The following is a 27611-nucleotide window of genomic DNA, read 5'->3' as shown; positions in this document are numbered from 1 at the left end:
GAGCGAGGGCGAAATAAAGAGTACGAAGATTATATAGGACGTTTTACATATGATATCTTCCTTGATAGCAGTAATATATCAAAATTACGAATATATTATCTTCTTTTTTTATGAAATTACAAAACTGGTTGAAAAAATATTCGAACGAAATATATATCCTACCTTTAGATATGTACAATGTACATATATATTTATATGCATTTCAATCGTTGTACAATATTCACATATAATGAGCTATCTGACTGAACAGTCTATTAAAAATTTAATGATTAGCTACATGTATCGATTGAGCAGCATTGTTTTGTAAATTATTTAATTTACAATAAGGTAACTGTCCAACATTTAAAGTATCTGACTTGAATTTTACAAACAACCACTAAGATAATTGAATTGTTATAATTTTATTTAATTGTTATAAGTTTAATTGTTATACTTTTCCTGAGCGTATGTATGTTCTATTAGTACAAGCATACTTCATTCAAAAATATGCCATTTTCAGTCTTAAAACATCTAACAAAGGTTCTTCTATTGACGTCATTAAAAAAACAAATTACACATATTTAATAGTAGATTACTTGGTATTAATATTTACTAAAAATTGCTTTTCATTAATTTATACAAATTGTTGAAATTAAAAAGTAAAAGAGATTAAAATAATTAGAATAACTTATATATATGTGTGTAAGAAGAAGAGCATATAACAGGATAAGGAGGTCAAAAGTGTCCTTGAACCGATTTTATCTGGTGATGCATCATTCTATAGCTTATCAAAAGAAAACAAACCAATTTCCGGCCTTCTATCTCGGCCGAAAGAGTAGTTACAGATTAAATTTGGAATATCCGCCTTTATCCTATTTTCCTTATTTAATTGTATGCAAAAATTCTCTGAAATTCTGGGTTATTGCAGACACGGTCATGTATTTTAGAAACTTAAAAAAAAAAAAGAAATGCAAAAGCGTTCTTAAAAATATAGATTTCCTATATAGTTTTTAGAGCGACCACTTTTCTATTTTGGCAGTAACAACATATTAGCATGCCTATTATCCTCAAATTTTTTCAAATATTTTTTAACAATGTATACTATAGTTTAAAAAATCAAACCGATTTTGTCCAGGAATTTTGAGTAGAAACGTGATCAATACCATTAATTTTTGCATTTTTTAAATACAGTGAATATATTATGTGGTGTACAACATTTTTATATTCGAAAAAATAATATATAAGTGAAAAGAATTAACTACTTCAATTAATTGAAAAACATATTTTTTTATCTTTTAGGTTTTAAAATATCATTTGTCCATTCAACGATGTGGTGAAACAAGTGATTAAGGTATTCGACGAGGAAACCCCTATGAAATTTTTTGGTAGTTGGTTCGCATACAAATTTAAGTTTGTTTTGTATCATTAATTCCATGCCATATTCATGACTTATGATGAAGACAATATATAATGTCCTGAGTTCTAATTTTTATGTACATTTTATGATAAAATACTTTTAAAGTATTTTTAGAACATTTGCAAGTGAATATCGTTTATCATCAGGTAACTAACAATTGAAAAAAATTAGCATAAAAAACGGAATTTCCGTGAGGGGCGAAACTATGACAAAAAAAAGTTCGTACAGAAACATTTCACAGTCGAATATTTTAACCATAACCGCTTCGCGGTTGAAATGATGATTAATACCCCAGAAGATAAGGGACATATAGGTCGGAAAAAAGGGTTTCTGATTTTTTTAACTACGGTGCACCTTGTCAAGAGATCTGAAAAATATTTAGGTCTATAGACAAGGTAACATGTCGCTACCATAGAAATAAAATAGTGGTCACTCTAAAAATTCTATATAAAATCTATATTTCTCAGCATTTTTTTTTTTACATTTTTCATTTTTTGCATTTAAGATTTGCAACAAAAAAATCTAAAAGAATTCTCTAACAGGCCAACATTTTGCATTACATTAAACAAGGAAAATAGCGTAAAAACGGATAATCCGAATTCACCCAGTAACTATCCTTCCAGTCGAAGTAGAAGACTGAAAATTGGTATACGACGTTATGTATTTTCCTTCTCTCCTTTATTTGTCGATTACTGCTCAATTGTATATTTAGCACACTTTTATTTACTGATTATGCAGTAAATTTTAACCAAATTTTTGACTTGAGTATCGTCGTACAATAAATTCTCGGAATATATCAAAGAAGATTTAGATAACAGCGTAAGATTTTAAATTATTTAAAATTTTCTTTATATTTAGTGAACGATTTATTATTCAACATTCTTAATCACTTTTTCTATTAGCCACGATTTTTTATTATGCGATACATATAATGTTGAAATATTACTTACAAATGGTATGTTACGGTGTATAATCATTAATGAATTTATCTCACTGAGATCACCGGTGACCCCCATAGCGCTGTAATGCAATTTCGCTCGATTAGCTTATTTTTTTGCTATTATCAATTATCTCATATTGTTTCTTCGCGTTGCTAAATAATTGTTCTATTGGTCCGTTCCAGGACCTACCATAAACTATAATCCATCTCTCGGTCATACTTATTCGGACTCGCAATAATCCTAAAGGACCGTCACAAGATTTAGCATTTGTTACTTTACTGTCAAAGCTCTTAATTGCCATCCAAACATCTTTCAAGTCGAAATGTTCCTTAGGGTTATTGTTCACTAAGGTAAAAGCGGATTTTCCCATGTTCGACAGCCACTGGTGCGGGCTGTATATAAGATAGATCTATATTTCATGTATAAATAGAACTATTTTTATATGTTTTATACTGCATTAATTTCGTCATTACATTAATTACACCATTGTAGTAACGATGGTAATAATAACAAATTTATAACTATTGACATTTGTTCAAATTATGCATTTCTACTAATCTTGGTGCGCCGGTCACCGGTGACCCTCATGGCATTCAAAGTATTAATAATCATGGATAGCAAGTAATATACAAATTTTACTATTTGAAAAATATTAGATAAAAAAACTTCATGCTGGAAAGGTCTAAAATTCTTTCATATAATACTATAAAAATATAAGGACATAAATATGTACTTAACTTCTGTCTTATAGTCGTCTATTTATTGCTCGTTTATCATCTTCTTAGAACTTCTCTTAGTAAACAAGTTAGAAATAGGTACTATATTCTTACTATAGTCGCGTTAGACATTTATTTGCATGTACATATTTCGCCAAAGCAAAATCTCTTCTTCATTTGCTCCATCATGGACATACATTTTCGTGACCAATGGAAGCATTTTCTCAAATCCTGACCTCATTTGTTTATTTATCCTTATTTTTATTACTTATTTACTTACTATATTTATTTACTTACTTATTTACTCAAACAACTTTTATTATTTACTCCAGTTAAGCCTTAATATTTTTAAAATCCATTCAACCACTTATTCAATACAGTTTTCATTGGTTTGCAATATTTCATGATTCTCCATTTTTATCTGAATGGTTAAATTTTGTATTTCGTATGTCAGTGCATACGTATAAATATGTCAGAGATGAAAGGACATCGGGGCCTTTCTTTTGGAATTTTTGGGAAGACCCCCAATACTTTAGTCTAGGCCTTTGATTATAGCGGTACTTAAATAATAACACTTAGAAGTAGTTATTTATGATTTAATCCGATTATGTGTGCCCGAGATTTATGACAATAGGCTTGGGCTCGAAGTTGACACAACGGGTCGCTAAACGTAGCCACGGTCACGGGATGGACGTTTTCACCTAAGAGAGGTATGGAGTAATTGTATAGCTCTCCTTAAAAATATAGTTGGACTGAGAACACTTGGACTGAGAAAGTTAGTTGAGTTCTACTTGTACTGTAGACGAGTTAGTTGAGTTCTACATGTACTGTGGACAAGTAAGTTGAGTTCTACTTGTACTGTGGACAAGTAAGTTGAGTTACACTTGAATTGTGGACCAGTAAGTTCAATACGACTTCGACTTTGGAAGAAAACGCATTTGCTATCCCGTTGACCGTGGGTTAGTTATTGTACCTAAGATCATTGTCATTAGCATCTCGAGTATCTAATCGCCACTAATCATATTTGTACCAGTAAATATCATCCATATTGTATAACAACAATGGTTAATCCAAATGAAAATTCGTTACACGCCCCCAACCTTAAGGAGAACTCGACAAATATATGTTCTGTGTATAACACCGCGCATCTATATATATAGAAAGAGATGTACATACATGAAGCCCGTTATTTTCGAGCACACTGGAGGTAGTTAATTTGACCTGGTGCCCTATCTGTCAGAAGTCGAATCGTTTGCATCTATTTGTAGATACACGGCTAAGCTCGATTTATACCACATAGTGATTACAAAAATTAATTTACGATACTTTCACTTATAGTAACGAAAACCATGTTTTTGATTTAGTGTACGCTAATATCTTCTTATGTGAGTTTTGTTTTGTGAAACTAATCCAATTCCATCAAATCGAATTCCTAGTAACTCCAGTATAAATCACTATAAATGCTAAAAATTAAATATGCATATTTGTTGTTTAATTTCTTTAACGTGAAATAAATTTTGTTTCAAAATTTTAAATAGTTAAAATCTTCCCGTCAAGACAGGTATTTAAGAAGACTTGATTAATAAATCACTCGTCATTTGCGATTGACTACTGTATCGATATACATATCGAGTAGTTAGTATTTAGGTTAGTCCTTAGCGCCCCTGGGCGGCATTGTAGACAATTCACGATATAGGTCAATCGATAAAATGCTTTCTACCTTATACAGTCGCGAAGGTACGTTCGATTCTTTCCTCTTGCACTCTTGTATGACATGTCTCGCCGCGATGACGCCAACTACTACGATTTCAAGAAATTCTTGCCATTCTAAGAATTTTGAAGTTTATACATTTTCAATATTTTGTTCATTTCAAGTACAATCAATTATTTTACTTATCATATATTATTTTTTCTTTAAGTTAAATATATGTTATTGAATATATATACATATACTGTTATTAATAGCTTCTAGTAAATTAATAAAATAACGTGCATTTATATGTACAATGATATATCAATGAAAATTTTTGTACTACAGTTGTTATATTTTATTTTCATGAATCTGAAAAATGTTTTTTGAACCGTGATTGATTGCTGAAAGTTACAGCATAATATTTTATAAATACCTAATAGTTAAAAAATTTGTCTATTATATTTATTTCTATAATTTTTATCATATTACTTTAGTCAGTACTGATTCTTGAAAGATTACATTTGATTCCATAGATACAGGAAATTTATTTTCTAATATACGATAGCAACTAATAATGAGCAATAATATTAGTATTAATGTCAATAATGACTATGAATGAGCAGCTGTTTCAAAAATGAATTATATAATATTACTTCAGATATTTTGTACGAACTGTAGCTATTTTTCTTATTGCGCTTAATCTATTATTTAGGTTAATAATAGCATTTTGCTTATAAAGTTCAATATTTAAAGGATGAAGTGCGAACTGAAAGCAGTTCTCTCAAAATTCGAAAGTCAGAGGACTCATTGCGATAGTATGTTTTACCTTTTGATAATATTCTTCCAACATTAAAAGATCTTGTTTTCATGATTATCGTTTAAGTGTATTACTATTCTTATATTGGCCAGCCACGTGGCTAAAGTGTGGTCGTTCTAACCTCACTTTTCTTTTCATATACATCATATTATATGTAATGCTGATTTCTCCTTGTATTTAAGTTTCCCGAATTGTTTTCAATTCATCTTGCTTGGCTGAATAGCGAAAATCAAATTTAATGCGCGCGAGCGCGCGTGTGTGTATGTATGTTGTATGTATGTATATGTAAGAGTGAGGGGGAGAAGAAAGCGTGTGTACGTGTGCGTGCGCGCGCGAATGAGAGGAGAGAGAGAGAGAAGGAATCGGCACCGGAAATGACGTATTGCATTCTGGATTATTTTTCAGGCTATGTTCTTTCACTCTGTTAATATATATATATATATATATATATATATTAACCTTGCGGGAATACGTACATATCTACTTATCAATATTTTTATGAATAAATAAGATTATCAACTCTACAATTTTTTCAACATGAATGTATGATGTTAGAGAATATGACAAAAATTATTTTTAACTCGCATGTTACGTAAATAAACATTTTATGTATAAAATAATATATGATAGAGCTTACTCGAATATACATAAACTACTATCGAAAATAAAACAACCGTATTACAGTGTGAAACGCATTCTAATCTTCTAAAAAAGTAATTTACAGTAAGTGATATAAAAAAGAAAGATAAAACTCTCTTTTCATTCTATTAGAGGACGATAAATTAATGAACTTACTTTATTAAAATATGGTCGATACATTACTCGCTACAACTTTTTCGCTACAAGTGAGTCCAATGTGTACGACATGAAGTTCTGAATTTCTTTGCTATTATATTATGGATGCATTTAATTTGTGTGTTTTCACGGTGCAGTAGTTAATACGATCCTGGTGATGGAGTTCGGCCTCGCCCCCCTTTCATAGCAATCAATGTACTCACGGGACTACAGATAGCAGCACTGCTTCGAGCCCTGTCCACATGTGCAAAGATGGCCGTTCGCGAGGCCGTCTTCTCGGTTTCTTTGCTCACGTTTCAGCCTTGTTGTCACTTCATTGTTCTTTCATTATAAAAAATTCGCTTGTACGAATAAACATAGTATTTCCGTGACAAAACACGATAACCAGCTTTGTTTCGATTTTCAACGGTGAGCGCTCAAATATCCATATTTTTTCCTTCATTTATCTCTCTATGTCCTTAACGTATTTTCTCGTCATAAAGTCGTAGCATGTGGTGATAAAGTTTTTCCATGTTCTTGTGAAAATGCATGTACCTTATGCGTAATACTTATAATAAATATATAGAGTCGTTTAGGGATAATAATTGTAATCCATTCGATGTTTTGATAATACATATGCATAATCAATCATACTGTATCTCTTAGACGATGACGACACGACGACATGTCAAGCGATGTCATGCAATTCCACGCATAATCGCTTTCACGAGTAATTCATTTAACGACAGAATGGCGAACATATTATGGTAGGATAATATCGCGCATATGCAAACTTGAGTGTATAATTATCTATTTCCTTTTCTTTCCTTTTTTCTTGTTTATATTACGAAACCAGATATATATATGTATATATATATATATATATATATATATATATATATTAATAGCTAAATGATAAAATGAAGTTCTTGTTACATTATAGCAATTAGCGATATCACTTTTTTACGAGTCATTGTATGACCCTGTGTATGTGGAAAACGATACTCGACTATAATTTAGATAGGAAAATAAATAAATTATTTTTTGTTCCCGTATATTAATTGTGCATAATAATCCCGTTTAATAATGATGCATGTAAGGAACCCATTGCATTTCATATATGAAAGTTTTCGTAAAGTCGAAACAATAGATTCTCATTAACAGGAAATTAATATCTGTTTTATATACCTAGATAGTTTCTCAGAAATATGTTTCACATTGGTATAAATAAATGCTTTGATTTTACAGTGCAATATAAAGTATTTGACAGATATGTGTTAAATTATCTATTTGTGATCATCGTAAAAGAGTCACAAACATAAATCTTGATTTTTATTTGAAGGAAATTAAGTTTGTTTTTTACACATATGGTAACAGTTAAATTTTGTTTTCCCTTAAAGCAATTAGAATAACAACATAAATATGAAAATGCATGAAGCATTTAAACATTTCTAGATGTATATATGAAAATACAAGCTATAATAATAGTGATAACATTGTTAGAGATAAGTTTAATGTCTATTTATATCATTTATCTATAAAATTCAATTATCTACATTCAAATTTTTCAGATATTTCAAGCATAATGTCTAATATCTTTTTTGTTTTGAATTTCAGGATCAGATTTTCATGTGTCTGGTCAAAATTACGGCACCCAACCAGGGGGCCAGGTGGGTGGGGGAGGGGGTAGTGTAGGAGTACCTGGGGGCAGAGGACCTCCACCACTCGGTGGCTTACAGTCCATTGGACAATCAGCAGCAGGTATTCCACCAGGAGGTCCTGCTGGAGGGCAAGCACCACCGCAAACCCCTGCACCCGGGGTACAATCACAACCGCCGCAAGGTCCGGCTCCAACTACGACACCTCCCGTACATACTCCATCACCGCAGGAAATGGGAAAACAGGCCCATTTGCAACCTCAACCACAACCTCTATCTCAAGTATATGGGCCAACGCAAACAAGGCCATCATCCCAAGTAAGAGGAATTTGTTAAGAAAAAATGTTGTTTATAAGAAGTTTCATTATCGTGTATTAACTATATGAATTCGTATATTTCACATTAATGTTTATAAAAAGTATTAGAAATATTTAAAATATATTGTAAATTTTATTTATGTATTTATAGTATAATATATTGTAAGTGATCAATTTGATATTAATTCTATATATAAATGCACATCAATTTATAAATTTTACTTATTAATTGAATTATCAATTTCAGGGTTATTACCAGGGTCCTAGGCCACAACAGCCAAGAGGCATCAGTCACAGAGGGGGTCAAGGGGGTACTAGTGCACAAGTAGTTGGAATGTCTGGAGTTGGTGGAAGTGGAGGTCAACCAACTGCAATTTATCATACAAGTGGTTTGCCAGTTCAAACTGGAGCAATATACCAAGTACCACATCAGATCCCCCATCAGCAATCGTTATACACAATGAACAATCAAATGCCCCTTCAGGTAGTAGTTAAGTACTGTTGATTTTATATATTTATCGTCATGCATCATTCATTTCATTTGTATCATCAAAAGAATAGTTTCTGACAAAAGTTATTGTATTTAAGTGTTATTTTGCAATTAAAGATTAAAGATAAAATACTATCATATTCATCATTTTTATTGATAATGACTATAAATGTAATAAATATTTTATAATTTTAGTTTGGTGCTCCACCCCAAAGGCACCCAACACATCAAAATCAATCATATTTCCAACCATTTCAACATAATGCCATTTTAACACAGAGTATGTTTGGATATGGTGCACCTGCACCAACTCCACAACCTTGTAAGTAACACAAAATTGTAAAGATTGAAAATAAATTTAATCAATATTATATGTTCCTTTATAGATTACTGGCCTACAGGCCAACCAAATACACCACTAAGTTTAAGTAGAGCAGGTGCAAGCGCTGTCACTGGTGGGGCTCAACATGTTGCAGGCCCGCTGGCCGGTGCCCAAGGAGCCCCAGTAGTACCACAAGGTACACTGCAGCAACCTACACAACAGGCTCAGCCTTTACCCCCCATGGGTATATCTCTTTCTCAGACTGGTGAGTTGCAAAATGAACATAACATATTTCAATATAAATTACATTATCTAGATTGTTAAGTTGTGTTAATGGTAATTTCCAAGAAGTAGATTTTCTGGGGAGAAAACGATATAATGTAATAAAATAAGTAGTATTTGGTAAAATGTATAGAATCAAAATTATATAAATTAAGAACAATCATACATAAATTCCTTGTTAGCTATCATTACAATATGTTAACAAATAGTTTCAATGTTTTAAATGAAATTGAATATCATGTATATATAGACAAATACATATATATGTGTAAGGATTTTGAAATGTTATAAAAATTATGATAGTTCAACATTTGCAAAGAAATACTGTATCTCAAATTTGGGAAACCCCAATTTCAACAAAAATCACTATTTTATTTTATTTTACTTAAGAACTAAACATTTCCGAACACTTACCGCGATTATATAGAATATTTATGGTTCATAAATCTCTATGAAGGGAAAATGCCTCATAATTTAACGAAAAATACATGAAAGAAAGGTAAAAAGTGCAGGAAATTTTATTTATGACTCAGGGATTCAAATCGCAATTCAAACTTTTAAAACCTGTTAAGTTTAGAGAATTTCTGATAAATTCAGGTAGAGATTCAGGTAGAAATTCAGGTAGAGATTCAGGTAGAAATTCAGGTAGAGATTCAGGTAGAAATTCAGGTAGAGATTCAGGTAGAAATTCAGGTAGAGATTTAGGTAGATTTCACAAGCTCACACGAGCTTGTAGTATATACAAAAACTGAAGATGCTAATAACAAATATTACTATTTGAATAATTCAACATTAATTGATTAATCAATTGGGTCTTCGTATATATTGTGAATCATGTATTTTGTTATTTAAAGATATGTACTCAGGTCATAATGGTGGTGCAACAAGTGCGTCAAATAGTACGACAAAATCTCGGAAACCAAGAGGACAAAATGCTATTACTGATATCGTAGATCCGACGACTGGTAAAAATATAAGTCATGAGATTTACAAAGATAATGAAACTATTCAAAGTGGTGAATCCAGCAATCGTGATACACCTCAGCCACAAGTGAGTAATATTATTATATTAATACAGTAACAATTGACTATAAGAGCTTTGTATTTAAAAGAAGAAAAATCAAATTAAATATAAATAAAACGCAAATGCTGGTATTCTAATTTTTATATTTATACCAATATTATAATAATAACTTTTAGAATGAATGTGATGTTTTATTATACTCTTATAGTCAGTTGCTTACATTATTAATATCTGTACCCAAAAGCCATGATCATTGAAGTATTTTTAAGATATTTTTATTTCGGACGATTAGAATATTGTATGAAAATTTTTATTACTCTTTCTATGTTATTCCTACTACTAGATTTTGCATTTATGATAGAATTTTAGTAGTACTAAATTTACGTCGATATACAAAATTTAAATGAATTGATTAAGCCACTTAGCTTAATTGCAATTAACTCTTATAAGAATAGAATTAATTTTTATCTGGATTAGGTATATTATTATGTAGATACGTTATTTACATACAGTTTTTTGTAATTCTGCTTATAGTTTGCAAACCATGGCTGAGGGGTTACAGAGGTATAAAATATATTGAATGTTTCTTTTATTTCGTTTAGTACATTTGGTTTTATTTCTCGTCCTATGATTTAAGTTTGGAGCCAGTTTTTAGTTGTCAAACATAATCTTTATCCGATTGCTATGTATCATTGTCTATCACGCAGAATTGGTGATTGTTACAGAATAATGACGTCGAAGTGCAAGCCGACTTTGCAGCCCGGGTTGCAAAAACACTTGTGAAAGTCGCGACCGAAGAGTCCAATTCCGACTCGACGGTACCGACTTGTGTACCAAACACATCCACATCTCAAAATGTAACACAAAGTTTATCTAATTCCCAAACAAATTCTACTAATGATGTGAATAATCAGTGTAGTACCAGTTCACCTACAACACAAAATGTACCTAACGTAACCGCGTTATGTAGTCAATCGTTAGGTACCACTAGTAACGTGTCTCAAATAGACTCTTGTGCAATGAAAACAGAGTCGAAACCATTACAAATTCCTGTGAAGGAATTTCAACCTCGAAGCGATTCGAAAAGTGGAGTCATCGAGGAACTACCATTAGCTATATCGCGTAACGTAAACAAGGATGATATTTCTGCGCAGTTACCCGCAGTGGTTGTAACTGAAGTTGAAGTGAAGAGTACGAGTGCCACATCTATCGTAACACAGACATCAGTTTCCATTGTGACTATACCAAGTACGAACGTTCCGGAGGTCCCTAAACCGTCCACCACTGCCCCAAGTGCTAACCCTGTTCCTGCCAGAGAACCGTTCCCAAATTTATCCAATAAAAATTCATCGAGTTCACCGCCTAGAAGAAAATCACAGACTCACACCCACAATCAATCTACTGCTACTACTACTGCTACTATTTCTGCTGCTGCAACTGAGTTGCCTTCGAGTGCCAAAGAACAAAAAGATAAAAAGACGAGGGAAAAGAGTCTTAGTTCTAGAGGTACTACTCCTACACCTGTTCAGAATCAAGATCATCACTTGAAAACCAATGGAGATGCGTCTGGTGATAAACCGGAATCCGATCCTGTTCGAACTGAAGTTCAACAACAAAAATCATCTGATGGTAAGTTTTTGCAAACTTCTAAGTTTTCATTTGTTTTATCAGTTATTTTTCTGTTTGCTATCGTAATACATAATTCATGATAATGTAGTTGGAGTAATATATGATATTGCAATAATAATGCTGAAGTAAGGAATATTATATTATATTTACTATTACATTTAAATTTTTTGGTTGATATTTGAGCAATATTATATAAAAAGGCATTTAAAATGCAGATAATATGTTTTATCTATATAAGAGAAAAAGTTTAAAAAATGTAAATTTTTTATGATTTTATATTGCTATTTTTTAATTTATGTGAGGTATATTATCTAATATTTTACGGAATCTATATTTCTTTATTTTTTTCTTTTTTATTCAAAATATTCTTAGTATATGAACATATACATTATTGCTTAGTTTACATTTTTCTTACAAATAATTGATTTATGTTTTTGCATAGACATTTCTTATTTGATTTACAATATTATTGATAGTTATACTCGTGATCGTTAATCATTTTGTATGTATCCTACACTCATATATTGCAATATTGATTTTTCGAGAAAATACAATATTTTCATATACATATACAAATTAGAGTTATAGATTAAGATTTCTGATATATCTACATAGTTTCCCTCTGTTTTTCTCATATCACTGTAATTTGAACTTTGCTTCTGTGATAGCTTCAATAATCATCATTGTCCATAAGTTTACATGTTAATTGTTATGAACTAGTAATTCGGTTAATGTTAATGTTAAATCATGGTATATAGTGTGCTTAACCGCGAAGATATTTTCAAATAGGCATACTTAAAACGTATATATCACATGTGTAAAGGAAACATATCTCTTCAGTTACACACGTGGAAATAGGTTTAAATATTTTGAAACTTTTCATTCTTTTTAACAAAATGTAAAGCACCTATGAATGAAACGTCGTGTGGTTATGTTATTTAAAAATATCGTTAAAGAGAAGGGTTGTTGGATATTACTGTGATGTTACAATACGATTTACTTTGATTCTAACCTAAAAGTTTTATAATTCCTTCTGCTTGCATCCAACTTAAACTTCGCAATTGTGACGCAAATTTTATTTTAAATAATACATTAATTTCGTATTCATTCCAATGTACATTAAAGCATTCAATATACATTCAATATACATAGATTATTTTTACACGTATACAAAGAAGTTTACATTAAACGATACATTAAATGTTTCTCAAAATAGATTATGCAAGGTGATACTTTTTCGTGAAATTTAATATGGCACATTTAAGTAATAACATTATTGAAGTTGAAAGATATTCGAACATTCAAGCAAGTGGAGACACGTTATTTAAAGCATACATCTCAAATTTATAATTGAAACGATCGAAGACAAAAATTTCTTAAAACAAAAATATTTAGATCGTAATAATGATCTAAATGGAAACTATTATTTCTTAAAGTAATTCTATTATAAAACATTAATTTATATTGCAAAGTGGAATAAAAGTACAGGGATGTCAAATTAGTTCCATTATAGATATTTTTTAAAAATGGGGACAAAAAGAAGGTTAAGTTTTCGTTACTTGTATGGAGGAAAATCGAGCAAAATAGTTTTTCGTGTATTTGTCAAACCTTAATTTTATTACGTGAATTCTTATTTCTTGGAGAAAAATACGTTTTAAATACATGGAATGAAAGGACTATAGTGACGATAAATACATTGTCCATGAGATTACAATTTTTATTCTTAATCGCATTAAATTAAATTCAATCATTTCAGCAAAATTGCATTATACAAGTTACAAATTTGATTATTCCTAGTAATTTTTAAAAATTTGAGAATATTATGAACAAAGTGTAGCATACATCATGTAATTTATTGGAATACGTGTTTCTAATGTGAACGGATCTTTTTTCAATGATTGAAATGCAAGGTATATATAAAACTCCCAAGGGAGCTTCGAACCAAACTGTGACATCATACGACGAAAAGGCGCGAAATGTACCGAAGGTACACGAACATCGACGATTGTGTTGCTGGAGGGAGGTTCCCGACTTGTTTCCTCGTCGAACAACGGAGGTTCCTCCAGTAGCCAGCACGTGCTGTGCTAGCCAGCTGTATTTTTTACTCCGTTTTTCCCATTTCCCTTTTCCTTTTATAATTATTATTTTTTAATCAACAATTGTATATTCGTAGTTATACATAATTCTATATTTACATTCATACTATTTAAAAGGTTACTCATCTTTGAGCTTGCATACTTCATAACGTAACGAATACGCTTAATGTATTTGCGTCTTTACTATATTCCGTTCCTATATAAGGTTTCTTTTTTATCTTGCGATATTCTGTAGAATTTATACACGTAATCCTTTATTTAATTGTAACGAGCGCCCTTTACACGCATCGTTTTTCTTTTCCTTATAAAAATCTACGCGTTTCTATCTGAAAGTCCTTATGTGTACTGGCTTTAAAGGATACAGGTCTTATTGCATTCTTTTTTTACTTTTTTATTTTATATTATTGTTACTGTGACAAAGTGATCAAGCGGATGCAACGACCACGGCAGAGGAATATCTTGATACAAAATGTATGTATAAATTATTTTGGTTTGGCCTTAGAACAATTTATCAAGTTAATAGATATAGTTGCAATATAATACCTGCTTTTCGCAATGTGGTTCCGACATCTTGTATTCACAAACTTTCTCAAATGTGAGCTCCATTATAACATCTAATACTTTTTTATACTTACATATTTGTAATTGGTTTAACGTTTTTCGTAGCTTTCTCCCAAGTTGTATATTTATTCTTTAAAAAGAGAGTAAATCTTAAATCGTGGAAAATATATTTCGAAGCATCAGTTGTGTTCAAATATGGCTGCTTTTGACCTCACGAGACACATAGTGAATATCATATTTTAAGTGGTTTAAAATCATTATTATTTAGTAAGGTTAAAAGTTAAAAAGGACATTTATTACAAGAGGAAATTGAAGTATTTAGTTACTTTATGAAAATCCCTGTAATTTGGAATCTATAGTTAAATTTCGTTCATTACGCTTTAAACACGTGTTTCTGAAATGATTTAATATTCAAGCATTTTGCTTTTTATCCGTTACTTAAATATATAGGCTTGCATATATTAAAAATTGCTTAATATATAATGCTTATTTTACAGAATACAAGTATTTTCTACACAGTATTATTAACAGTAGTTTTGTTTCTACGTATCAGCTTGCGTAGCCATTTTGTGAACCGTTACAAAAGAGAACTACTCCATATTTGATCATCAGTTTCTATGTATGATAACTGAAATCATTAAATTTTTGAATTTGTTCATTTTCTTTCTGTTATTCAGATATTTTTTTACCGCACGTGAATAATTTCATTATGTTTAATAAGAATAACGTAAAGTAAATCATTCTAAAGTAACCTCTTAAGTATTTCTCATACCGCATGAGCAGAAAAATGTTGATTAATTTTTAAATATATTTGTTCATTGATACTATTTCGTAAGCAAAATTGAAAAATGTCTAGTATTGGTTAGAGACAGTAGCAGAGAAAGAAAAATACACATTTGGTCATTTAGAAATAGACATAACTACGGGTGAAATTATTGGGTGTGTCACCACTACTTTATTTATGGATGACTCTATTTTTTACTAGATATCTAGATTAATATTATAGCGTGGAATTAAACATGAAATACTAACTCAGTACAAGATTATTTCTCTTTCATTGGTACTTTTGTTACTCATATCACTTCATAAAAATTGTTTGTTTCATGTGTCGAAGTGAAGTAGCACCATTTTTGGATATATGTTAGTGAAAATTGTATTACTGTTCGGTCATTAAGTCGCATGAGGTCACGGCCACGCATGTATGGCAAGCTACATGCATGGTTTGAAGGTCTCTTAATGCCGTTTCACAAGAGCACGCGTCGTGCGTGTGCAAAAAATATCTTAAGACTTTCGGCGTCAGTGGCAACCTTGAGCGTTCACCAATCCGGTGAAAGGTTCCCACTGGTTAGAAAAAAATGGTCGTATGAATTGTATATATTTCCCATACGATAAAATTCAATAAATTAATATATGATGCTATGCTAATTTTGTGAACAAATTGAATGACGATATACAATAAATTGGAAAATTTTTTTAATTCTATCAATATAAAAGTTACTATTTACCTGCTATAGTAATAATAAATTGCATCTCTTTAATGTTAAATATAAATTGCATAATTTTTTATTATAATTCTGATTCTTAAAAGTTATACAAATGAAATCGTGAAAGTGTCGTCTTTGAAGTATCGTCTCGAATTTTTAATTCCAATTAACATTTCCAATTTCTGCCCAGATGCATATGTTATGGTCAATTTTATATTCGGTATTACCTATAATTTTGTTATGTTTCTGAACTAATATAAGGTATGTACATTGTTCAAATATCTGATTCGGTAAATTTGATGAATAATAAAATGAAATAAGTTTCGTGTATACCTTTAACGATCATTCAACGTTCTTTTTAGATATTGTTACCTCGACCTGCTTTTATAAAATCTTACTCAAGCTACTTTCATGCATCAAATTAACTGCTATCTTATAGTAAAATACTTTTTTAAAAAGTTGTTGCTAAGAATTGTACATAGGAATAATTTTAAATGATTATTCCAAAATAATAAGATATTGTCTTTATTTTGCTTTCTTTTATTACTCAGGTATCTTATTTGATTTTGTTTTTCTTTGTTGTGCATATGCACGCATAATTCTCTATGTATACATGCATAGAAAAATGTTATTTCTAAACGGAATTGTTTATTTAGTATTATAAAGCTGGAAAATAGAAAGGTGTTGAGTTGTACCGAATAAGTTTGTCAAGTTACGAACTATTCCTGTATTAAGAATTATTCATTAAAATTTCTGTCGAAAGATTATCATTTTACTGCATAGTCAACTAATTTAATTTCTTCTGTCAAGCAGTTATTTTAAAAGCTTTATCGGAATATTAATAAGATAATCCGTGCATAGTTTTCTGTCTAAATTTATATTTATTCGTTTACGATGATAAACTTTTTATAATATAACACTCACTCCATAACATATAACATTCAGCTCCATTAGTTTTTGTATTTACAGTTAGTTAAAGAAATTAAAAATTAATGATAATAGCAAATATGAAATTGATCATAATATAAGTTTTATCGTTGAGACTAGTAACGTATCTTCCAATGAAAGATGTAGAAATTCTACTTTCGATACATTTCGGCTAAAGCAGTTCGTATGTCAGGTTAGGTATTAGGAAAGTCACTAATGCGCTTGCTCCGGCGCGCAACCGGCGAACAGAACTAATTTAAGAAATCCTATGTCGTGCCTGTCGGTTTGCACCAGTTCTCAGGTTAAAATAGATGCGTGAAAGTCGTGTAAGAAGAGCTTCCAAGGGAATTTTCGAAGTGTTACTACAGTTTTTTGAATAAACCGGACCGAAAAATCTGTATACGTCGATCTTTTCATTGAGAATTCAATTGTACCTGTATTTTTTATTTGCTGTTATTCAGAGAATTCCGTTACTATTGTACTGCAATCTTGACTTTCTTCTGTGCTCTATCTCCCGCTGTGAAAAGAGTAAAAAAGGAATTTAAAATGCGTTGTGCACGGTTGCTCGTTGTTACGCGTGTGATCATGGATCCATCTACCCCAGTTTTGGCAAGCTTTTGGCAGATTTATAAATAAATACTGATTCAGTGCAGCAGTAGCATACAAGCTGTTGAAACTCGAGCCGCACAAAGAGTTTTATGTTGCAAGAATGTGATTTGCAATAATATGTAATATGCTTGTAATATGGCATGGACAGGCACACATTATGGCTTAAACATGCGTAAATAACAGTATATCTTTGATTATTGATAATCGTGAAAATGAGTGACCGCAAAGTTAATGGTAACGCTCGTGTCAGCACCAGCTCCCGATCAAGAAGTAATCGTCGGGGCTCCAGAGACCATGGTACATATTTAATTATATATTAATATAAAACGTGAAGTGAGTGTGTGATAACACATGTTAAAAGAGACTAGTTCGCTACTTTCACCCTCATTTTCGTACTTCTATTTCGAATGTTACGGAAATGCTCCATATATGAGCCATATAGAAGTCAAACCGATCAATTTCTCGAAACATTAAACACTAATCGTGTATTTTAGTCTCGAAATTGAGAAATTTTCAAAAAATTGGGTTAATCAGTTTTTATTTTTTTATTTCTGTAATCACTCAAAAATTTACAAATTTTGGTTGATTTTAGAATTGGTAGAATTTAGAAAAGTTTCAATATATTACATGTATAATGCAATTTACTGATTTTATTGCATTAAAATCTTTACTTTTAAATCATTTACTTAAAGGATGTAGTATCATCGAATATATTTAGTTCTTGTACGAGTAAATACACTTATTTTTAACAATATTATTTCGAGAATAACGAACCATCTTTCTCTTTCTTACTTCTTTCTGAAGGTATGATAAGATGATGTGCTAATGCAAATCATTAATTTTTTCTCCTCTAACATTCATAAATTTCTGTATACATTAATAAAAAAGTGAAATGTCACACTACGAAATGTACTGTGATCTGAGACTATAATTATCCTTGGCTTGTAGCCGAAATACTCACTTTTCTTTACAGCTGCATCTCTCGGTAGTGATATCAATGTAATAATACTTTTGATGACTATTTACGATTCACGCATTGTGCGAATAACTTTTTCGTTAAAATCTAGTATTATATAAAGTTTTAGACAAGTTTTAGTAATCTAATTATTATATGTAATATGGTTTTTCTGTTTGTCAGGTAAAGCTATGCAGAAGCAGAAGAGTAAAAACAGGCTCAAACCCCGTGAACTTAATCGGAAAGGAGCGGAGAAAGAAGGTACAGATATGGATGCTTTCGTAAACACGGTACCTCCGGCGAAACCTGAAATAAAACAAGACAACAAAGATCCTTTAACACCGAAGGACAGTAATAAGGAAGGAAATCGTGAAATTATGAAAGATAATAAGGAAAAAGATAATTACGAACCAAAAAAAGAGAAGGAAGCTAGTTCTGATCATACAAAGGAAAGGGCGGAGAAACAAACACCCGTGACACCAGATAGCCTAAAAGAAAGTATTCTCATACAAACACCTGCTATAGAAAAACTGCCATGCAACAAAGAAACTATAAAGGAATCTTCCCCTAAGATAGAGGATAATAATAAATCGAACGCATGTAATATGCAATCAAAATCAGTTCCTAATGATGTTGTTGATCATGTGAAAGCTAAAGAAGAGTCCGATGTACAAGCAATAGTAGCACAAAAGAATGAAGAGAATTCGAAGGTGTCAGCAATTCGAACGGTTAACGAAGATACGCCGCAAACATCTCCGGTTATTGAAAAAACAACCGAAAGCGAAGCTCCGGTTCAAACTGAAATCACATCGGTTACAAATCAAATACAATTGAAATATAAATATAAGGAGGACCAGTGGAGCCCTATAAATAAAAGCGGTAAAAAGATTTATGACCGTGAGTTTTTAATAAAACTTCAAGATGATCCCAGTAGCAAAATCAAACCGTCTAATTTACCAGATTTAGACGTTGTTTTGAAAGATAGTTCAAAGGTATTGTATAAAAATGATTATTTCTATTTCCTATTATTACTGTAAATACATATGATATATAAAACAATACTTCTTATAGGCGAGGAATAATGTTGAACTTAGGTTATTTAAAGATACAAATATCAATAGACATGATGTTTTATTCCCTGGATTCATAAAACCGTTAAACGCAAATAACCGAGCGGTAAGTTGGAAAAGTTGAAATAGGTGGAGTTGGAATGATTAGTAAGTGATGTATTATAAATGAAAAGTAGTGGACTGAAATTCCTTGATAGAGAATATTTTTTCTGATATTTGCATTTTATTGTACATGAGATCATCATGAATGTTAACATGTTGATATAATGTATTTATCTCTACTTAGCCACCACCGAATCGGAAGAGCAATCCAGGGAAATCATCGAAACCAACGAAGCCAAATGTAATTCATGTATCTCTATCCTTGAGGGAAGACGTAAAATTAAGGGAAACTGAAAATGCATGGAGGCCAACAAGATTGAAAAGTTTGAATCTTAGTGAAGAAGAAGCTAAATCAGAAGCTCTTTACAAGAGAGTTAGAAGTGTACTAAATAAACTCACACCGCAGAAATTTAATACTTTAGTCGATCAGGTTCGTACATTAACCATCGACACTCCGGAACGACTGCAAGGCGTCATCAATTTAGTCTTCGAGAAGGTAAATCTATTTATTATATGTCTGCAATAATTATGTAATTCTTAGTTATGTATAATTTAATTTATTAAATTTTAGGCTGTGGATGAACCAAGCTTTTCTGTAGCATATGCATTAATGTGCAAAGAACTTGCTGTAATGGAAGTCTCAGGTTCAGACAAGAATTCAGACAAACAAGAGTGCTCATATACCTTCAAAAAACTCATTATTAATCGTTGTCAGAAGGAATTCGAAAGAAATCCAGTAAACGAGGTGGCAAGAGCTGCTAAGCTTAAAGAAATAGAAGAATGTATTGATCCTGTAAGTTCAATCAATAAATATTTCTGTATTGTATTGTATTGTATTATACATTTTTATATTTTCATTATCATCAAATTGTTTTATATTTAAAATTAGGAGAAGAAAAAAGATTTGCAGTTACAACTTGAAGATGAAGAACGAAAAACACGTATAAAATCAGTAGGAAATATACGGTAAAGTAACATAAATGTAACCTAAAATATGTAGTTATCTTGTAAAAGCATTACATTACCTCTCAATGTATAGATATACATAATGTAATGTACATTATAATTTTTGTTAATATATTTTGTATCTTTTATGCTACATTTCTTACTTTTTGTTCTGCAGATTTATTGGTGAATTGTATAAACAAGGAATGTTAACAACTAAAATCATGCATCGTTGCATAAAGGAGCTGTTAATTCAGAGTGATGAAGATAGTCTTGAATGTTTGTGCAAGTTGTTAACAACAGTCGGAAAAGATTTAGAGTCAAAAGTGTCTGCAGAAGTAACTTTGTTTTTTATTATAATTAATAAAAAGTATTCAGTTCGATACTGAAAAGACAATAATTTATTCTCTTTTTATTAGGAAATGCAAGATTATTTCAATAAAATGCAAGATATTGTTGCACGACGGGGGCATGGAAAAATTAGCTCTAGGATTCGTTTTATGTTGCAAGATGTAATAGATTTAAGAGCAAATAGCTGGATTCCAAGGAGAGATGATAGTAATCCTAAAACAATAGATCAAATTCAAAAAGAAGCGGATTCTGAAAGATTAGATAGCCAATTGAGTAATACTCCTTTGAGTACACCTCGAAAAGATGAACGTACTAGTGATAGAAAAAGGAATCGTAAGTATTTAGTCAGTTTAATATCTGAATTAATAACACTATAACAAAGATATAAATATAAATTATAAATAAATTGATATTTTATAAGTGGAGAACTCGCTTTCATAATACAGCAGCATGATGATATTACACATTTTTTGCCAGACTAGAGTTTCTGATAAAAATGATTGTATTGTGTATTCTGACAACTTTTATTTCATTGTTCGCATTATTATATCGCTTATAAATAAATATACATAGTATGTTATTCAATCAATAATGCATTATAATGTAGGTGGTGTTGGTCCCACTGATGATGGTGGTTGGAGTCAACCTGTTGTCAGAACAAGGCAACCATATTCTGTTGAGACAGCTAAGCTTAAAAATAAACCTGTAAGCATTTATATTACTAAAACTTCAATAATAGTTACGAAAGGCTTATAGTCACAAGTACAGCGAAAATGAATAATAACAAATAAATATTCATCATTTTTATTTTAGCCTCCAATGGATGATCTACAATTAGGAAGCAGAAACATGTATATGTGGAAAACACCTTCGAGTTGTGGTTCGAAGGCAATAAATTCAAATAAATTTGCATGTTTGGAGAATGTTTCGAATTTAGATCAAGATAAGCGAAAGGCATCTTCGCAATTATCTGGGTAAGAGAGTAATTTTTTTTATGATTATTATATTTCTTATTGCTCAATATTTAATAAAATAGGTGTGATGAAATATAGATTGCTAGGCTAGAGTTTCTGATGTGAAGTATGACTTTAAAAATATCCTGAATATTTTTTTAATAATCGCATATAGGATGTACGGAATAATCCGAATAATTAATATTATAATCTCATTTATTTTTAGATCTAGATCCACTGGACCAAGGGAGTATGGTCGTGACTACAAACCTTCCTATGGTATGTCTATGATACGTTAGATAATAAAAGAATTAAATAATTTGTTGAATTTTTAAGCAAAAAATTGTGAAACGCATGATGACAAATTTTTTATTTTTGAAAAGTTGAACTTAATGTTGTTAGCCAAAAGGATTCTGATATTTTAAAAAATACATTTCACATTTACTTTATTCATATTATTTAAATGTAAGAAAATTTTATATTTTCATTATTACAGATGGTAGGAGTTCACGCAATGGTAGTCATCAATTAAGCACTTCGTCATCTAGTAGAGACAGTTCATTATTAGATAATTCACAAAGTCAAAGCGTTTCTATGCCTCCGCCATCGTTAAAATCGTCCACACAATCTACCTCTAGCAGTCATAAACCTCAGATGTCAGAAGAGGAATTTATGAAAACGTTAAACAAAATAATGAAAGACTATCTCAAAAATCCTATCATTGAAGTGAGTTTTTGCTATATTCATATTCTATGTTTATATAAATTATTATATCACAGTATTAATTGATTTCCTTAGTTGATGATATTGTGATTATTAACATTAGCACGCTCCTTAGATCCATCTCTGCTTTTTGCTAGGAGATGCTTGAGTCATTAGTGTGCTAAATTATGTAATACCTTCCTTCTGATCTTATTAAACAGTGTTATAAATTAGCTATAATGCTATATTTATATAAATAATTGCTTGAGTGATCAGTAGGTGGACACTATTTTATTTAAAAAATCCATTCTAATAAAATGCAATTTATTTAAATATCTGTTATAATTGGAATTTTTTATTTTGTAGAAAGTTTCGTTGGCTATTCAACAGAACTTCGATAACACATTAACAAAATTCATACGTGAATTGATCAACTTTGTTCTTGAAAAGTCCCCTCTCGACAGAGAATGCATATCGTATCTTTTGTCGCATTTAATTACTCAAAAAATTTTACCTGTATCACATCTAAGAAACGGGTAAGTTATTTTGTACATATGTATGTCTATAATGTTATTTGATGCACTAATTAAGATCACTTTTTAATTAAATCTTTTTTATAAATGACGAAATATTTATGCAGAGGAAAAGGTGTTGAATAATAAATACAAAGCCAAAAGGATACTGATTAAAAATTTCAGTATAAAAATTCTAAATGTATGTTTTTTCGGTAAAACTAATCACAATTACCTTTTTAGATTTATTGAAATATTGGAACTAGTTGATGATCTTGTACTCGATATACCCAAAGTTTGGTTATATCTAGCAGAGATATTATGTAAGTAAATAACATTAAAACTTTTTATGTTTAAAGATAACTGTCATTTATGATGATTATTCTTTACCGTAGAGTTTCCATGCGGGAATTTTAGCTCAACAGGACTGAAAACAATGACAAAAAATACTATTTATGCCAAAAGAAAATTAGTATTATGATATTTCTTTCTTTTTACAGCACATCCAATAGAAGAGGAGATAGTCCCCCTAACCGAGTTGAAACCTATATTTGATAGTTTAAGAAGTCGGGGATATGTAGGCAAATTCCTTGGGGAATTATTATCGAAAATATCCCGAGATAAAGGACATAAGTGGGTTGCAGATAAATGGGACCAAAGTGGACTTAAGTTGAGTAATGTAATTGATACAGAACTTGAAGAAGTTGACAAAATCATTAAAGATTACGTAAGTTGGCGTTAAAATGATTAATATGTTATTTTTAAATAACGGGAATTAAGAGTAATGTTATTGTTCATAGAACTTGGAGTTCTGCACTGGTGATTATAATAGTGCCAAAAGCTCAACTAGTAATCAACCCACAATGCAGCAAATTCATGATGAACTTAGGAGACTAATGAAAGAAAGTAGTTTCGATGAAATTTGTGGGTGGATAATTGTAAGTATTTTAAATTTAATTGTATATTATTTTACAAAATATTAAACATATATTGGTCATTACAGGTACATGTAGGTAATCGGGTTAAAGAACCAACTTTTATTCGAGTATTAACGACTGCCATTTTAGAGACGTCCATGGGTACGTTTTTTTTACTATTTTATCATATTTCTTCTTTAACATTTTTTAGTGACTATAATTGTTTGTGTTTTTTTTTATTATTATTATTAGAACCAGTGAACAGCAGGTGGTGTTTAAACAGCGAAGCTTTTATTAATTTACAACAATTAATTCGCCGATTCGTCGATGCAAATGAATCTTTAGAATTGCAGTGTCTTTATGCAATCCAGCTTCATTTACATAATCTACAATATCCACACGGTAACATACAAGAATAAAATGTTGTTTTCTGTAATAGAAAGTTAGTTATAATTATAAAAAATTTTTACCTACAGGGACTCTCTTCAATATTATGACAAACTTGTCGGATTATAACATAATTTCAAGCGACGCGTTCCTAACGTGGAAAAAGAGTCCTGAACCAGCCCAGCGTGAATGGCATGGAGTCGCGACGATGGCGCTGACTTCGTTTTTCACTGGTTTACAAGAAGCTGATGATGCTTCCAGTGTAGAAGACGTATCAACTAGCGTCAGCCAAGAACGTTGTTGACGATACCGTGATCGAGTACATTATCGTCTATTAAAAAGACTTAAATATATGTTTCCTCGTTAAAAAAAACTACGCGAAGTGAAATCAAATTGCAGTTTTTTAAAGGAAAACATCATATGTATTGAAAGAATACAAAAAGTGATGTGCGCGTGTGCATGTATTATAGTATAGAACTTCAAAGAACAAGAAGTGACAGATAATAAAGGTTATCATAAAAACGGACACAATAGCTGAGACCGCTATACATAATGAAGATAAAGATTAATTATTAATTATGATACAGAAGTAAATACAAGATAATTATTATATATAATTCATTGAAATGGTTTAAAGTTTAAATAAAGCAAAAAAAAAAACACTCAAGGACATTATCGTATTTCTTATGTGTTGCGATGTCACTGCAGCTTGTCAATCGCCCAATAAATTGAATATTAAGTATAATTTTTCTTTTTCGCTTTATATTGGGAACTCGAAAAAGCTATATTCAATTTCACCAAACGATATTCGCAAAACAGCCGGTACTTGCTATGTGCAAAGTAGATAAAAAATTAAAAATCAGATGTGTATAAGTAGATCAATTTTAAGTAAATTATATTTGAGACATATGCAAAAGAAAACTATTGATAACCAAGCCTGACGCAAGGGTAATGGTTCTTTCTACGATTATAATAAATATAATAATTACTAATTTATATCTTGCGAACTTATAATGTATTCAACCATATGAAGAAAAATATACATTCACAACTAAAAGTGAATGAAAGTGAACACTAAAACGTAACATTACGAACCATGTTGTGGTTCGGCGCGATATGTTTCGTAATGCAAAATATGCTGAAACTAGGAAAAGGATACAAATGGTGTGCATATTAAGGCGCTACTATTTTTTAACACTAGTTATTTATGAACATTGAGAGAACAGGTCATAGTGCGTGGAATATAATGTCTGCATGAATCCAGATCGACCGTATAATAGGAAATTGTATAAAATTATTACACTAATTTAAAGTACAGTGTGAAAAATACATTTTCTGAGTATATTACACACATACGTGCACGCACACACACACAATTATATATATGATTATATATATGTAGTGTGTGCGTGTGTGTACGTTTATATATAATACACAAAATGAAATAGGAAATTTGAATGCAATCGTGAAAAATTTTCATTTAATTTTAGGAAATCCTACATTGTTTTTGTCTAATGTTTCTCGTATTGAATGTATTCTCCTTATTTAAGAAATTGTAATTATTAATTAATACCGAAATGTTCAAATTTGTTATTTGATTATTAGATACTAGCAGAATTTGTCATTTATCATTTTTTCAAAGTTTCTCTGCGTTGTTGAAGGGATTAAAGGTTACCACGTAGATATTTTATTCAACTTGCATTAAATACATATGTATGCGTAAACATATGTTTATACATGTACATGTGTATGTAAATATTCAATATAAAAAAATTAGTTCTTGCTTCACAGAATGTCCATAGCTTGTTCTTAAATTTTCATACGATATATACCCTTCACCATCGTGAGTTCATTATATGTTTATTTCTTTCATCGCATCTTATAATTACACTATATAATTTACTTGTATTCCAAATTCTTTATTTCTGTTTAATAATCTAAAATTAATTACAGAATGTTGAAAAACTTCTTTTATGTTTTTTGTGAATTATATAATAGAAAATTTTTAAGTATAAAACGCAGCATTTTTTTGAACACGACAGAATCGAAGGAGATAAGAAGGATGAGATTGTAGGGAAGGTCACATACATCACTATTACTTTTTTCACACTGTAAAAATGAGACATACATGAAATACAGAAGAATGGAAAATGTTGTGTATGAGCTAAGTATTAATGATTTATAACATTTGTCTCCTTGAAAGATTTCATTCTACTTCAGTAGTAGAATGTATCATTCGACGGGTTGAAACATAAAATAGAAGACGCAGTAAATAAATAAAATTACAATAATTTATATATTAAAAAAACGTTGTTGAGGAAATGTCGATAAGTGAATTACAACAAAAAAATGATCCCTGTAAATATTTAATAAGTAAATATTGTAAGTGAAATATGATCAGTTTGCAAAAATAATGGAAGAAGATAGCATTGTTATTATGCTGACTGGAATGTTGCACATGCATGCGACGCATTGTGCCGATGTTTCACGTATGAACACGCACGTATATCGCTATTTTACATATATTTGCGTGTGCCTACGTTTACATTAATACACATATACAAAATATAAATAAAATATCACGAAAAATTCCAAAACACAATACAAAAATACACAATACACTTCTATGATAAATCATATCTATACATAAAAGAAAAAAAATAAAAAAGAACTCCATGTCAAACTGTTGTTGATTATTTTCTTGAATATATGCCTGTCTAGATACATCGATCACACCGCCGAAGAAACTGATTAATTAAATTAGTAACCTGTATATTTTTTTGTAACACTGTTCAAATAATATTGTTTCTATAGTCCTGAACGAGATACGTGTAATACTATACGATTTATATATATGTACACGATTTCGAATAAATCTTATTAAAGTTTCAACGTTAATATCTGATGCACTTGAAATTTCAAAAATTGTAGATATTGTATACTTAACAGGATGTAATAATTTACAGTATAACATTAAGATG

At 30.6% G+C, this 27611-nt stretch overlaps 1 protein-coding gene, 1 long non-coding RNA gene and 1 other non-coding gene across 7 annotated transcripts in view; all 3 read left to right on the top strand.

Annotated features, from left to right (window-relative positions):
- Eif4g (eukaryotic translation initiation factor 4 gamma) overlaps nucleotides 1-27313 on the top strand; it is a 47801-nt gene extending 20488 nt beyond the window's left edge. For 3 of the 5 annotated variants that reach the window (XM_069132547.1, XM_069132548.1, XM_069132545.1), the window contains 24 exons: nucleotides 7955-8313; nucleotides 8560-8802; nucleotides 8998-9124; nucleotides 9189-9389; nucleotides 10261-10457; nucleotides 11156-12059; nucleotides 18875-19683; nucleotides 19763-19867; nucleotides 20048-20359; nucleotides 20435-20656; nucleotides 20753-20829; nucleotides 20987-21146; nucleotides 21228-21492; nucleotides 21767-21864; nucleotides 21973-22133; nucleotides 22339-22391; nucleotides 22609-22838; nucleotides 23181-23350; nucleotides 23570-23649; nucleotides 23827-24053; nucleotides 24127-24264; nucleotides 24330-24405; nucleotides 24496-24645; nucleotides 24720-27313. In XM_069132547.1, the coding sequence (XP_068988648.1) occupies nucleotides 7955-8313; nucleotides 8560-8802; nucleotides 8998-9124; nucleotides 9189-9389; nucleotides 10261-10457; nucleotides 11156-12059; nucleotides 18875-19683; nucleotides 19763-19867; nucleotides 20048-20359; nucleotides 20435-20656; nucleotides 20753-20829; nucleotides 20987-21146; nucleotides 21228-21492; nucleotides 21767-21864; nucleotides 21973-22133; nucleotides 22339-22391; nucleotides 22609-22838; nucleotides 23181-23350; nucleotides 23570-23649; nucleotides 23827-24053; nucleotides 24127-24264; nucleotides 24330-24405; nucleotides 24496-24645; nucleotides 24720-24934 (5579 nt within the window). In that variant the 3' untranslated portion in view covers nucleotides 24935-27313. The remainder of the gene's footprint in view (nucleotides 1-7954; nucleotides 8314-8559; nucleotides 8803-8997; nucleotides 9125-9188; nucleotides 9390-10260; nucleotides 10458-11155; nucleotides 12060-18874; nucleotides 19684-19762; nucleotides 19868-20047; nucleotides 20360-20434; nucleotides 20657-20752; nucleotides 20830-20986; nucleotides 21147-21227; nucleotides 21493-21766; nucleotides 21865-21972; nucleotides 22134-22338; nucleotides 22392-22608; nucleotides 22839-23180; nucleotides 23351-23569; nucleotides 23650-23826; nucleotides 24054-24126; nucleotides 24265-24329; nucleotides 24406-24495; nucleotides 24646-24719) is intronic. The other 2 variants (XM_069132549.1, XM_069132546.1) reach the window with 1 other exon arrangement.
- On the top strand, nucleotides 12560-17582 carry LOC138190076 (uncharacterized). The gene is made up of 3 exons (XR_011176195.1): nucleotides 12560-12786; nucleotides 12835-14626; nucleotides 17321-17582. It is a non-coding gene; the product is annotated as an uncharacterized LOC138190076 (long non-coding RNA).
- LOC138190083 (small nucleolar RNA SNORA53) lies at nucleotides 22937-23102 on the top strand. The gene has a single exon (XR_011176198.1). It is a non-coding gene; the product is annotated as a small nucleolar RNA SNORA53 (small nucleolar RNA).
- Nucleotides 27314-27611: the final 298 nt, after the last annotated feature.

This window comes from Bombus flavifrons, chromosome 2, assembly GCF_040668555.2.
Source record: "Bombus flavifrons isolate JBK064 chromosome 2, iyBomFlav1_principal, whole genome shotgun sequence".
Classification (NCBI taxonomy): Eukaryota; Metazoa; Arthropoda; class Insecta; order Hymenoptera; family Apidae; genus Bombus; species Bombus flavifrons.
The sequence above is the reverse complement of the archived record's forward strand: the minus strand, read 5'-3'. Positions and strand labels throughout refer to the sequence as shown.